The sequence below is a fragment of the Ahaetulla prasina genome, chromosome 2 (assembly GCF_028640845.1).
Source record: "Ahaetulla prasina isolate Xishuangbanna chromosome 2, ASM2864084v1, whole genome shotgun sequence".
NCBI lineage: Eukaryota > Metazoa > Chordata > Lepidosauria > Squamata > Colubridae > Ahaetulla > Ahaetulla prasina.
The window spans coordinates 76,115,976-76,130,538 of NC_080540.1; the positions used below are offsets into that span (position 1 = coordinate 76,115,976).

A 14,563-nucleotide genomic window follows, 5' to 3' on the forward strand; every position below is an offset into this window, starting at 1 on the left:
AGGATGGTGGGTTCATTCATTCCAACAAAGGAGACGCAGGAAGGGAACCCTCGGGAAAGTGACCCACCATCATCCCTAATAAGGCCGTGCACCTCCCAAGGTACCACTTTTCCCCTGGCCGAACGCGCGACGCTGCTTCGGCTGAGAGCCAGCCTGGACCACCTAAATCTCACTTTGCATTCCCGGAGTTGGGCGCTTGCAAGCGGCCATCCTCCTCTTTCTGAGTGACGTACCAACCGGCCCAATCCTTAACCAAAGCGCCGTCCTGTGTTAGCCAATCCCAGGGAAAGGAGAGATCAAAGCAGGAGATTAAGAGGGGCAGCGGCAGAAACGGGGTGAGGCTGCTTGTAGCATCTTGACAATGGCACGTCAGGCCGTGCCAGCACCCCGGCAGCTATTCATTCCTCTCCGATGCAGGTAATCCGAATTGCAGCAAAGCGGTAGAGCCCCCGCAGGCAGCCCAGCCTCCAGCAAAACAAGCCGATTACTGCTGTCCCTTCGGACGGCCATTGAAAGCCTGCTTTAGTGAAAGAGGGCCGGGCCAGAGTCTTCCACTCCCCGGGAAACGCATCCGCACAATCCATCCTCCTCGCTTGACCTAATAGTCGGTGTCACTCCTTAAGTTATAGGCAGGACGCGAGTCTCAGGCAGGCTCTCTCTTTCCGAAGCCTCCAAAAACAACGAAGGGATTAACCCGAGGGTTGGGTAGAAGGGTTACTCTCTTCCCCTTGTGGCAGCGATCTTGGCCCTGGGGGTATTTTCTCAAGCTTAGATGTACCCCTGGGATAAGAGCAGGGCTTTAATTCCTCTTCGCCTAGGCATGATATAAGATATAATATAAGGCATGATATAAGGGCATGCATAAGAGCACCAGTGTGCCTACCGTCCCTGTCCTAATGTTCCCTTTAATTGCATTCATTTTATGTATTCAATTCATGCTTATACTTATATATATTATCTAGTATGTTCTCGACAAAATAAATAAATTAAAAAATAAAATAAAATAAATGATCTCAGTAGGTGCTGATGTCCCGGGCTGAGCTGGTGATAGGCAAGGTATACCCAGCAAGGAATTGAGGGCATGGATGGGAACAGAGCAGGCCATAGGGAGCAGGAGCATCTGTCATCTCCAGCAATAAATCAATCCCCTGCATTCTGCTCTGGGGCTGTTTCCTCCACCCCCCAGCTGTCTACTCCAAGTTTCTTTTTTTTCCTCCTGCCCTGTCAAATCATAGCCCTGGGAAAGAAGAGAGATGCTAGATTTACTTCAGGTCAGACTTCCCTGCAGGCAATTACAATAATTTTTTCCTTGGGTGGAAAGTCTGAACGGGGCCTGACTAAGCAGCCAAAGGGTCCTGATGTTCAGCAATACTTTAGGAATTAGACTGGACTGTTCTTTTTAATTACTCTTACCCAGCCTGCCTGCAGCAAATCTGACTAGCAAGAGAAAGTAAGATATAAACTTGGTCACGATCAGTTTTTGGCATGTTTGAGCCACAGAGGGATTGCATGTTGGGAAAAACTAGTTCAGACAAATTGCCCAAATTGCCTTTTGTTTGACAGTTTACTGCTTTTTTAGGATTAAAGTGCCTAAGTTGAGTTAGTTTTGTGGATGGCTAAGACACTCTAACCATACCTGTACAGTGGATGGTTTGAACTAGGACTGACTTTTGTGGGAAGAGATGTTGCGATCATGGTTGAAAGTGAATATGTCAGCATGGTTAACAGCTGCCGTGACAACATGGGAGTGAAAATGTTTAGATAATAAATATGAAGAAATAAATATTAAATGTAACCAAGGCTACAATATCACCCACAATTTCATCACATGCTGGCAAAATTATGCTTAGATCATTCAGTAAACATTAGAATCTTATATGGAAAGGAAAATTCTAGATTCTCAAGTTGGTTTTAGAAAAGGCTGAAAAACAAGAAACTTATTCTTGATGCACAAAAAATACAAAAGAGAAGGTAGCATGAGCTTCCTAGAAAGTCCCTCAGTTGTGTCAATCACGTCAAACTGATTTTGGAAAATGGGAAATCCAGAACATTTCATTGTCCTCATGAGAAATTAATACACAGGATAGGAAACCATAGTCCAGAAAGAAAATGTGAAACAGACTGGATATTCAAATGTGATGTGTTTATCCCCACAAAGATTAGAATTATACAGGCAGTGGTTTTCCCTGTGAGTCTATGGATGTTAGACTTTGAAAAATAAGGATAGGGTTAATGTTTTTGAACTTTGGTGTTTGGAGAGAACTCTTGAGAATACGATAGACAACCAAGAAAAAAACCCACAAATGGATCAATTGGATAAATCAACCTGGAATTCTTGCTTAAGGCTCAAATGACCAAAGTCATATATATTATCCTATTTCAGACACAATATGTGAAAACCTAGTTTTCTTGAGAAGTCTATAAAGCTGGAAAAAGTGAAAGGTAAGAAAAAAAAAGGATGCCAATATGAAGGTGGATATACTTGATTATGATAACAAGGGGTACACATTGGTTGGGGAAAGATCATCCCAGAAAATGACTTGCTGGCACATAATTGTAAGCTGCCCAGAGTCATTGACTGGGATAGGTGGTTATAGAAATTGAATAAATAAATAATCAGTCAAACTGTAGAACTGTAAGGACAGCCTTTTCAGATAGCCACATATCAAATTACAAAGTGCATCAGTAACACTTACTTTCTTCTTACTGCATCTTTCTCATCATCCTGTGTTTTATAACTGCTTTTCAGGTGATCCTCGCAGAGCAAGTCAAAGAAAGTAGCTTTGCATTGTGTAGATAAGAAACACGCTCACCATGTTACGTTGTTCAGCTTGCTTTTGCTGTCTTGATCCTTAAAACCCCTCCTTTGCATGAGTACCTTTTTCTTATTTTAAAAAATATATTTACATGAAAAATACATTGAGCATTTTAAACCATATAGATACACCCGGTTAATCACCTTGACAATAAAATGGCATTTAAATTTGCCAAGGAAAAAAACTTGCAGCGGATGGTGTCTAAGTGGTCATTTGGACTTTCTGGCTTATTATTCTTGTCTATATTGATAGCATTAATAGATAAAAATAAAATTAAAATCTATTAAAAATACAACAAATAGGAAACAGAATCTGTAATAGAGCAATAGAATAATGTAATAAATTAATTAATTAATCCAGTTACATGTCCTTTGTTTAGTTTTCCCTGACTCTAATTACACTCCAACCTACACAGATGATACTTTTGCAGTTACCCAGTCATATCCTGTAAACTCTAGCACCCTTATAAATACAGATAATCCTAACAGGTTAAATATCTTCCTTGGTGAGTGATTGGCTTGGTTTGAGTAATTGCAAATGCACTGATAGGACATAATGGAAATAGTAAAAGTCTTCAGAGCTTCATTTAACTCTAACCCAAAGAAATACACAGCATATGTCAACCCTTATGCCAGACAAAAAGCACCAACCCTGAGTACTAACATTACCTTTATTATAAGGTACAGTAGTAGAATCTTGCAATTTTGAAAATACATCTCCCCCCCCTTTGCTTTTACCATCCAAGAAACTAGGAAGAATCCCTTCTGAGAAGTTACCAGTTTCTCATTCATTTTGTGGGCTCCTCTGCCTCTTACGTGTTGCCTATCTATTGTCTAGTTCCCGTTCTGCCTCCTGTCCCTCCAAGATATTTTCAGTCTGTATAGTATTCCTAAAAATTGATGTGTTCACGGTTACGGAAGAAAAGACCTATATCAATAATATATCTCTTTATTTCTTTACCATCTCTTCTCTGTTTCTTAGCCCTTTGATCATTTGAAACTTGGAATCCCCACTCGTCAACAATCCCAACAGACCTTTGAGCAGTTTTCTTTCTTTTTGCTTCACTGAGTGGTCAAATTAAAATTCAGGAGTGAGGATGCTATGTTCCCTTAAACATCTTGGAGGAAGAACGAGATATAAGTAAAGGTAAAAGTTTCCCTTGCACATATGTGCTAGTCGTTCCCGACTCTAGGGGTCGGTGCTCATCTCTGTTTCAAAGCCGAAGAGCCAGCATGTCCAAAGACGTCTCCATGGTCATGTGGCCGGCATGACTCAATGCCAAAGGCGCACGGAACACTGTTACCTTCCCACCAAAGGTGGTCCCTATTTTTCTACTTGCATTTTTTACATGCTTTTGAACTGCTAGGTTGGCAGAAGCTGGGACAAGAAACGGGAGCTCACCCCATTATGCGGCACTTGGGATTCGAACTGCTGACCTGCCGACCTTTCGATCGACAAGCTCAGCGTCTTAGCCACTGAGTCACAGCATCCCCTGAACGAGATATAAATATAATTAATAATAAAGTAGGAACATGGAAATGTCATAGCAGTGTTCCAATATCTAGGGGTTTCTAGAAAGAAGAGGGAGTCAACTTATTCTCCAAAGTGCTTGAAGGCAGGAAAAGAAGCAATGGATGGAAACTAATCAAGGAGACAAGCAACCTAGAACTAAGAAGAAATTTCCCGACAGTTAGAACAATTAATCAGTCGAACAACTTGCTTCCAGAAGCTGTGAATGCTCCAACACTGGAAGTTTTTAAGAAGAGATTGGACAAACATCTGTCTGAAATGGTATAGGGTTTCCTGCCTAAGCAAGGGGGTTGGACTAGAAGACCTCCAAGGTCACTTCCATCTCTGTTATTCTGTATTCTATTCTGTATTTATTGGTTAAGCACAGGATCATGACTTTGTAATCTTAGTGCAAATGCTGGCGTTAAATTGGACCCTCAAATATAATTTATTTAGAAAGAGGAGAGCTTCCATTAGTCCAGCAAAAGCGGATGGAAAAGATCAATGCAGCAGGACTTTTGAACAGACGAATGAAATTGTATTGTCAGTGTTGAGGTTATGAACTAGGAAGTCCCCAGCTGACTTTTCATCTTGGTCATGCGTAAATATGTTTGACTTTAGGCAAAAAGTATTCTCTTTGCATCTGTGGTGTAGATACAGAAATGTTTACTGTTCAGTGCAAGATAATTTCAGAAGCAAATTATCCCTTTTCTATCTCTCTTTCTATGCTTAGGCATTAGTCAACAAGAACTTCATTTCAAAAGAGCCATTAAAAGTAATAAGCGGAAAAAAACCCTTTCCCACCTTGACAGAAGAAGAGAAATGATGAGTTCATAACTGGAAAAGAACAACATTGTGGTTGAAACCATCATTCAAACAAACACAAAAAAGAAATAAAACACTCTGGTTCAAGATGAATTACAGAACACCCACTGTAAGCAATCTGTACCTCAGTGGCACTACCAGGCCTGAGACAGACCATGGGACAACTGTTGATGAGACTGGATCAGAAACTGTTGCGATGACACCTGAACCCAGCAGCTTTATCAGCACCAAAATTCCAGATGTGGTCAGCAATGGCCCAGTCATGGAGACCATGCTGTTGTCCTTTGGCATCATTACTGTTATCGGGTTGGCGGTAGCAGTGGTAAGACTTGGAACTATGTTTGGGAATGTAACTACCAAATTTTATGCTAATTGAGCTTAACCTCTTGACTTTAAGGCTGCAAAAAAATTCTTGTAGAATGAATCCGGTCCTTTCTTTAATAAAGAATTGTAGTCCCTTTGCAACAACTGTTAAACTAATACCTGCTTTAGATCAGTTCCCCAAGCTTTCTAGTTTTGTAGACTGGCAGGGGGAGGAGAGGGGGTGGTTCCACATTAGCGGCTGGCAAACGAGCACACGGAGGAAGCAGCGGGCATGGATGCTGCTCACACAAATGGAGCATGTGTGCACACACTTGTCCACCGCTTATGCAAGTGGGGGTGCACGCGTGCCTGCTCACGTTCATCTGCCGCTTCTGCAGCCCGATTCCGAACGGCTCATGGCCCAGTAGTGGGCTGGGGCTCATGGGTTGGGGACCCCTGATTTAGATAAACAGATATAGCCTAAACAGATGTATAGATCATTTAAAGACTTGCTTTCATTTGTATTCTCCTACTCAGGATTGACTAGGTAGTCCCTGCTCACATTCTTGTCAATAAAATCTGTGAAAAGAGGCAGAGGCTTTCTTGCAGTGGCTCCATTTTAAGAAAGGTTATGCTGGATTGTGTCCCTCTGGTTTCATTTATTTTACAGTCTTAATTTGTAGGGGCCAGTGATTCAGTACAGGTGTTTTCATCAGTTGTTTTAGATTGTTATAATTTTATCTTGTAACTGTTGTGAGAAAGGCTAATCGGAAAGGCAGTAAAATTATGTTAAATGATTTTAGCTGTTCAGTAGAATATACTTATGCTAAGATTCTTCCCAGTATGCAAGTCCACCATATGTGATTACACCCCAAATTAATTGCATTAAAGCGAGCCAGATGTATTAAATGTGGGTAAGACCCAAGTTCTAGTCCCTTGTCCACCAAAGAAACCTACTGGGTGACTTTGGCCAATCATTCTTTCTCAGATCATCCTACTTTACAAAATTGCTGTAGTACAGGAAGGCTGATATAAATCTAATATATCAATTCATATGTTTTCCCAGCTCTTATTGCTTGCTTCATAAATTTATGCACATGTATTTATTACTTTTATAGTCTTTCTTTCTGTTCAAGAGCAAAAAGCAACATACATAGTCCTTCCTCTTACTTTTCCCCCACAACAACCTTCTGAGGTGCATTGTGCTGAGAGACAATGATTGACTCAAAGTCACCCCGTGAGCTGCCATGGCTAAGGGCATCGGGATGAAATTCACTTACCTTCCCTACCGGTTCACAAATGTGCATGCAAATCCTTCTGCGCATGCACAGAGGCTTAAAATCATTGCAAAAAAGCAACGTCATGATGTCCGCTCAGGGGGCGGAGCCTCCCGCTGCTGCCGCTACCTGTTCGACAGAGCCGGATAGAACCGGCTGAATTTCACCCCTGAAAGGCATGTGAGATCCAAAGCTGGTCTAACCCCTTAACAACTACACAACTTTTCTCTTTTCAAGTACACATTACAACTATTCAATGCAAAGGATCCCCCTGAAAAACTGCTTACGACACTAATGTTTTTCTAATTTCCCCCCCCTAGGTTTTGTATATTCGGAAGAGGAAACGGTAAGTATTCTGTACATATGAGTTAAGCAGTTTCTTTATCTCTTGCTAGTGTTTGTTTTGCAGAAAGCTCCCTCCAAAATCTTCACATTTGAAACAGCAGAGACTGTTTTTCTCTTCCCAGTTTTAAAAGGAACAATGCATTGATCTATGCATATGATGTAGGGTCTTTGCTCAGGAGATCTGGTTTCTAAATAGTTACTGAGTAAAACCTGGAAAGTTTAAATTTTCCCTTGGTTTGACGCTTCATAGAGTGGAACTCTCTCTCTCTCTTTTCTGAGTAGACTGGAAAAGTTACGACATCAGCTCATGCCCATGTACAATTTTGATCCTGCAGAAGAACAAGATGAGCTAGAGCAAGAACTGCTGGAGCATGGCAGAGACGCCGCTTCTGTTCAGGCTGCCCAAAGCAAGGTAATACATTTTTCTCCCCATCAATGAAACCTCTAAGACAATTTCTCCTACTCTCAAATCTGGAGATTTATGTGTGACCCCAAAGACTGCCAAAATCAACTGGAATAGAGCTGGAAGGGACCTTGGAGGTCTTCTAGTCCAGCCCCCTGCTCAAGCAGGAGACCCTATACAATTTGAGACAAGTGACTGTCTAGTTTCTTCTTAAAAACCTCCAATGATGAAGCACCAGCAACTTCTAAAAGCAATCTGTTCCACTAGTTAATTGTTTTCACTGTTAGAAAGTTTCTCCTTAATTCCAGGTTGCTTCTATCCTTGATTAGTTTCCATTCATTGTTTCTTGTTCTGCCTTCTGGTACTTTGAAAAATAAGTTGACCCCTGTTTGTGGCAGTCCCTCAAATACTGGAATACTGCTATCATGTCACTCCTAGTCCTTCTTTTCTCTAGACTAGACATTCTGCATGCTGCATCTGTTCTTCATATGTTTTAGTCTTCAGGATTTTAATCATCCTCGTTGCTCTTTTTCCATCTTTTTGGATGACCAAAACTGGATGCTGCATTCCAGGTGTGGTCTTATTAAGGTTTTATTTATGACGGAATTGTAATTTGTAATATGATAGAAAGAGACAATTAGTAAACACGTGACTGGAGAGTAGCCAGATATTTGATTGTAATTGTTCAAATACAAATCAAATTAGATTCTAGTGGTTTTTTTTCCTGACCCTTCCTTTCATTCACTTTTCAAATTCAGCCCCTGATGAACTATTTAAAGAACAAGCATGGCCTTCAGCCTGAAAAAAATGTTGCAGTATTGTGTTACCAGATATATTGAATTTCAGCTTTCATAAATCTCTGCTGGTATGAGCACTGAGCCATTCCCAGCAGGCTGAAATTATGAGACTTGAAAAACTATACACCTGGAAGACTAGTTTGAGAGGATGCTTGTAGGCTAGATGATGGTGAGATTCTCTCTCCTGGACTTGAAGCTATAGCTATTCTCATACTGCCAGTTTTAGAATTAGGTTCTTTTTCTAAATTAAAATACGAATATAGTAATATAATCTGAATAATTGATCTCACACCTACAAACCTTGAAATGTTTGTGTTTCAAGGAACTTCTTTCATTCAGTAGATCTATTTTCCTGAGGGCAGAAGAAATGTGGAAATGTCCTACTCATTACACACAACAATTATAATTTCAAGGGTGGATATCCTGGGAAGATTTGGGTTTACTGCCTAATTCTGACAGAAATGGGAAGGCAGTAACAGAAAGACAGAAGGTCAGTTAATTTCCATCAGAACATGTATGAAGAACATCCAGATGTTGCTGAACTCAAACTTCCAGGAGACCTCTCTGGTGTGATCAAGCTATGAGATGCTAAGAGTTGAAGGTCTGCAATATCTGGAGGGCCATAGATTCCTCAGTGGTCCCAAAGAGCAAATATCGGAGGACTACACTTTGGAACAAAAGGTTGCCTTGAGTAGCCTTGGAGTGAAAAACATCTGCTCCCTGTTATTTCATGTGAAATGCTGTTGTGATATAAAGGGATTGAGTCCTGTTCCTATTGGTTTTCTAAAAGAAGAATGGAGATAAGAGAACAGAGCTGCACCTCATTAGGAAATAGACAATTGTTGATTATAATATATAATTATTGGGATACTATCTAAGTGATGTGGTTGTAAAGCGTGACATCACATGACCACATTGTTTGGCGATGACAATCCTTGCAATCCCGGTTGCCATCATAATCCCAGGACTATGAGGATCATTAAGCAAGGACCTCACATGACCACAATGTGGGAAGAAGCAGCAATCCCAGAAAAGCAGGCCAGCAGGTGAGAGTTAACAAATGGGTGGGTGAATAGGACAGGTGGATGTTGCAGGGAAGAGATAGAATGTGGGTAGTTGGGTGGGTGGTTGGCTTGGGAAGGTGCTACGGAATGCAGGTGGGTGGATGGGTGAGTACTGTGGGCAGGTACTGCAGAGCAGACCTATGTAAATCCTCATTTAGCATTGCTGTAATTGAAGAGTCATTGTAATTGAACAAGTGGTCATAATTTGAGAAATATCTGTACTTACGTAATGCTAAAATTCATGTTTATAAAAATATATCATATACTTTTGTCAACAGGACTTTTATTCCCATGTTTTATTTCTTTCAATCCAGTAGTGGTATGTTTATTAATGTGCAATACTTTGCAATCTTGGGAGAATCGTGTGAAAATCTGTTTCTCTCTCCCTCTCCATTTTTTTTTTTTGCTCTTGTAGGCAAACCAAGGTGTTCTCCAGAGACCCAGTCGTCTTGTGTTCACAGATGTTGCGAATGCCATCAGTGCATGAAGAATACAGGAAGATGACACCAGCCAGTTAGCAAGCTACTGTGGGTAGTTATTATCAATTCTCGCTGGGGGAAAGAGGCCAAGAACCAAGACTGCCAGTGCTCCTGTTGCCAAGAAACTGCCCCATGCTGCAGATTGATTGGCAATGTTGCAGGTACCAAGTAATGTATGATAGAAGATGAGAGGTTATTTATAGATACAATGATTGGAATGAATATAGTAACAGGCTTTGGAAATAATAGCATCAATTCCTAAGGCCTTCCTTCCCTGAGATATTGACAAAGGTGTCTAGAGTTTGAGACTGCAGATTCAGCTAGGCCATACTATGCAGTAGACTCAAAATATGATCCTGTTGGTTTAACTCCTAGGAACCTGGAATGTATGAAGTTGTCAACATATAGCAGTGTCATCCCATCTCATGTTCTCTGGTGCAGTAAAAGCTGCCCTTCAGTATAATCACATGAGTTAGCTGTTGTCTTTCCATTAGATTTCTACAATGTAAGGTGTTCTACTAGCTGGTTCTTTGAGGAAGGATAACCTGGAATAAAGGCACTGCTAATAGTAACCTCTGTGTCTTACGGAGGCAGATAAACCTCACAAGTTTATCACCTCTTCTAACACTAATTCTTATTATAGGGGAAGAATCTTAGAAATAAGAGCAATGAAACTAACTTGTAAATCCTGAGATGATTCACTCCAGTCAGCATTGGCTGAAATGAAATGAAAAAAAAAAGACAAAAAGAAAAGAAAAATGAAATGAAATTGTATTTGGAAAAATAGTGTTATATATGCATGTTCTTGCATATATTAAATAATCAGAAATCCCTGCATCTCCATATTGAATGGGCTAATAACTCATTTGAAATCCATGGGAAAGTCTCAACATTTTTTAACCTTGACAAATTCTAAATGGAGATTACACACTTATTTTACAATTTAAAGGAAAAATGCATCTGCCTACCTAGCTTATTTATTAGATAAATTGGGATACCAGCCCTATGGTTAAGACCATTTTGCTTATCCCATTTGCAGCTGGGTAGAATGCTGAGTTACTTATTTATTAAACTAATTTATTTTCTTTCCGTCACTAAAAATGAATATTTATTAATTTAATTTATTTATTTGAGTTCAGTAGCTGCCCAGCTCAACAAGAGACTCTGGGCAGCGTACCATTTACATGAGATTTGGGCACAGAATTTGGATTTTGTTTTGTTCCAGTTTGGAAATGGGAGGCAGGGGGAGTTGGGAATTGGGTCCATGGAAGAAAGGCTAGCAAACGATAATTGCACAGCTGCCAAGAGGCCTGTGCTAACCAAAGGCCCTTGTTAAAAAAAAAAAGCTTTGCATTTTTTTAATGGATTAGCGAAAACAGTTGGGAACAAGTTTTATTTACATTTATCTAAACTCCAGTGATGGCATAGATCCTCAGGAATCTGCAAGAGCAGCCAGCCTCTGTGTTATATTTTGCTTTGTGGCATGATGGCGACTCTGCCTGTTTCTGAAGCTGCCTCTTACATTTATGTTTACATTGGCTTTCTATCCTGTCTTTCTATTGCTTTGTCCAGAAAAGCAAACAAAAGAGCCATTACAATAAAGGGCTACAAAAAATCAATAAAAAGAAAGAGAGAGAGAGAGAGAACAAAAAAAAAAGAAAGCTAGGCCACACAAGAAATCACTGCAGAGAAAATAATTCCTGATGAAAAATTGGAAGGCTGGGTGAACAGTTGCAGCCTAATTACGTGTTCAGTGTACAAAGAAAAATACAAAATTTCAGATCTAGCAAGTCAACTTCCCCTCCTGTTAACCATTCCTGCTGTGAAAACTAATATTAAATATCTATGCATGTTTATCTGTTGTAGTTTCAGTGAAAAGGAGAGAGGGGGAGCTCATTCCCCCTCTCCTCCTTGCAAAGAATCGGATCACAGATGCTTTGGAGTGTCTTGTCGTTCAGAGCCCAGGCAGGAGTTATATGCGTGATATAAAGCCATTTGCTTTGGCAGTTGCTAAAAGAAACCACCTGGTGAAGAATCAGTAAGGATAACAGGCCACAATAATGGGTTCCAGCTACAAGAGGTAAATGAAAAACAGTACGAAGAAGAGTGTTTGTGGGCACTCACACCCTTTCCAACAGATTTTGGAACCCAACCACAGCCCCCTGGCAGAATGCGTACATTTGTCCGCTGTTAATCAAGCCAGAAGAAAGTGCAGATTAAGTACAAATGGGATTTCATGCGGTGATACAATATGTCTCTGTGTCTCTTGTGTGTTTTGCTGGCTGTTCTTTTCGATGTTCTCAAGATAGCAAACTATCTGCCATCTCTTTTCAAAAGGAACATTTTAAAAATGTTTCTCAATCCAATTCTTCCTTGAATTGGGTGGGGAAACTGTAAATCACACAAGACCAGATCTGTATGATGCATGCATAACGTTTGGCTGTCACATCAATGCGTTAATGGCATGATATACATGGTGCAGGTATCTCTATATATCAATGCTATCACTGTCCTTTCACCTAATTTTTTTTTTCTTCTGTGCATGCATTTTGACAGAAGTGATTTTCTCTGCAACCACAGAGCAATTCTGTAGAAGTTTATTATACCGTACATGTGAATGGCTATGTTAATACAGTGATTAACTCCACAAAAATATTATCCCTCTTAACCAAGTTAGCTCCTTCTTCTCCCCCAGGCCTCCTCCCCTTGAAAGATAGTGATGACGCATAAGAAGAAGGTTGTGATAAAACCTTCCTTAAGTCAAAATGAATTCTTTAAGAGCAATTGCACAGATACAAGAAACAATTTCTTCTGTCTCACTACTGTTCATTCTTTTTTTTAAAAAAAATTCAAATGATTCCAAAGGACCCAGATGAATCTACGATCCTCAATTGATATGAATTCAGTTTCCATAACTCAAATCAATAAGCCAGAACCCAGTCTTTGTGCAATTCTGCAGAAAATGCCTGGGGAAATTGTGAGCTTCTAGGCATTAGTGGATTCCAGTTCCCCTTGTCCCTGGCCATTGGCTTGGGCTGATGAGTATGTCAGTCTAAACGTCTGAGGAGATTGTGGTTCCTCAACACTATTATAGAGAAGCTTCTGGTAAAAAAAAAAAAAGTATAAGCAATCCTTATTTTGGGCAGCCGTAATTTGGCTCTGCTGACCACAGTGCAGTTGCTGGTCCACCGCGCATATCTGCACTGGATCCTGCCATTTTGTGCCCTTTTCATTTGCATTCCAATTAGTTGATTGCACATGAAACTTTTGGCCAGTTTCTTTAAAGGGCAATAGCTATGCCAATTCTTTAGAGGCTCTCCTGCCAGCCATCTCTAAACTTACAGCTGTCAGATATGGTGGAGATACAACTCCCTGGAAATTGTGGGCGTTTCTGCCTCAAAATAATTGATGTGCTCCAGGTTGCCAAAGTGCACTGTGCTTTGCAATGCTCCTGCTGCTAAATAGTATTAGGTTTATTTCCTTCTGGCTTCTGTTTCTTGGTGGCAGCATCGTCTCTCTCTTCAATCGCTATCATTAGCAATGCAAAAGATGCAAAAAAAAAAATCCAAAACAAAACTTGGAAAAATATGTTTTTGTAAATGCAGTGAGATGTTCAATGAAGTGCCATTAATGGAAATCCTTCAGTTCTCAGACACTTTAAATCACAGAGGCTGAACGGTGAATTTACTGAGTATTTGGTACGAACCTGCACTTTTGGTCCAAGGATTATTTCTGTATGGTTCAGTAAGTTCGTATGAATGAATATGAGTAGAGAAAGAATTGTTCCCTTTGCTCAGCAGACTTCACTCTGTGGCGCAGCCTCTCTGATTGTGTTGTATCATTGATGACTAAGAGAGGAATGCAGAGATTTTGTCAGGGTTCTTCTACCACAGTATTCTAATGCAATAGCCCTTTCTAACATGTACTCGGATAACTGTGACAATATGTTCTTGTATTTGAGATGTTATTAAAATATTTATGTGAAATCAAGAATTTTATTGGCTCCCTCCCTCCCCCCCTTCATTTTGCTTGATCCTACAAATGTTCACTCAGGAAGAGGGCACCTGTTGTGTCTTGCTCGCTTTCCCCGCAGCCGGGCCCCTCTTATCTCCTTCCGGACGCTGAGGAATGTCCTGGCATGCCTCCAGGCCGCAGCCCTGGCACCATGCCCAGACAGGCCGAGCAAGAAGAGGGGCCTGACGTGCCTCCAGCCCCCAGCCCTGGCTCCATGCCCAGGCAAATGGAACAACTAGACCCCTCCCCCTCCCCAACAGCCTGTGAGCCTGAGGAAGGTCAATTACCAACAGCTGGAGCTTGGAGCAATCCTCGCTTCAGGAGAATTGATAGGCGGCGTCAGCAGAAGGAAGGGAGGGGCAGGCCTGGATAAGTGCTGAGTCATGGAGCCACACCCCATGGCCTATATAAAGGATCTGCTTTCTGGCATTCTCTGAGTCAGGCAAAGTCTATCTTGAATTGCTGAAGTCACTTCCTGGTCTCCTGCCTGCCTTGAGAACTTTGCTAGGACTTTGGCAGAGCTGCAGAGGCATGCCTGATACGGACTTCCCGGACCCGGCCGTCAGCGGAGGAGTGGGACACGACAGCACCATTGTTTTGCCTGGGGCATAATTGACTTTTCATAATATTGAAAACCGTTACATGCAGCAGAATGTCACAAGCTAAGCAGAAAGGCACTTCCTTCCTTTTCCCAATGCCAGGGGTGTCAAACTCGCGGCATCATGTTGTCA

General features: G+C 41.0%; 1 protein-coding gene across 1 annotated transcript; it reads left to right on the forward strand.

Moving 5' to 3' along the window:
* The first annotated feature begins 303 nt into the window (after window positions 1-303).
* On the forward strand, window positions 304-13,924 carry C2H3orf18 (chromosome 2 C3orf18 homolog). The gene is made up of 6 exons (XM_058173466.1): window positions 304-417; window positions 3,798-3,962; window positions 5,059-5,472; window positions 7,051-7,076; window positions 7,358-7,487; window positions 9,755-13,924. Exons 3-6 carry the CDS (start codon window positions 5,239-5,241, stop codon window positions 9,824-9,826), a joined length of 462 nt encoding a protein of 153 aa, XP_058029449.1. The 5' UTR covers window positions 304-417; window positions 3,798-3,962; window positions 5,059-5,238; the 3' UTR covers window positions 9,827-13,924.
* Window positions 13,925-14,563: the final 639 nt, after the last annotated feature.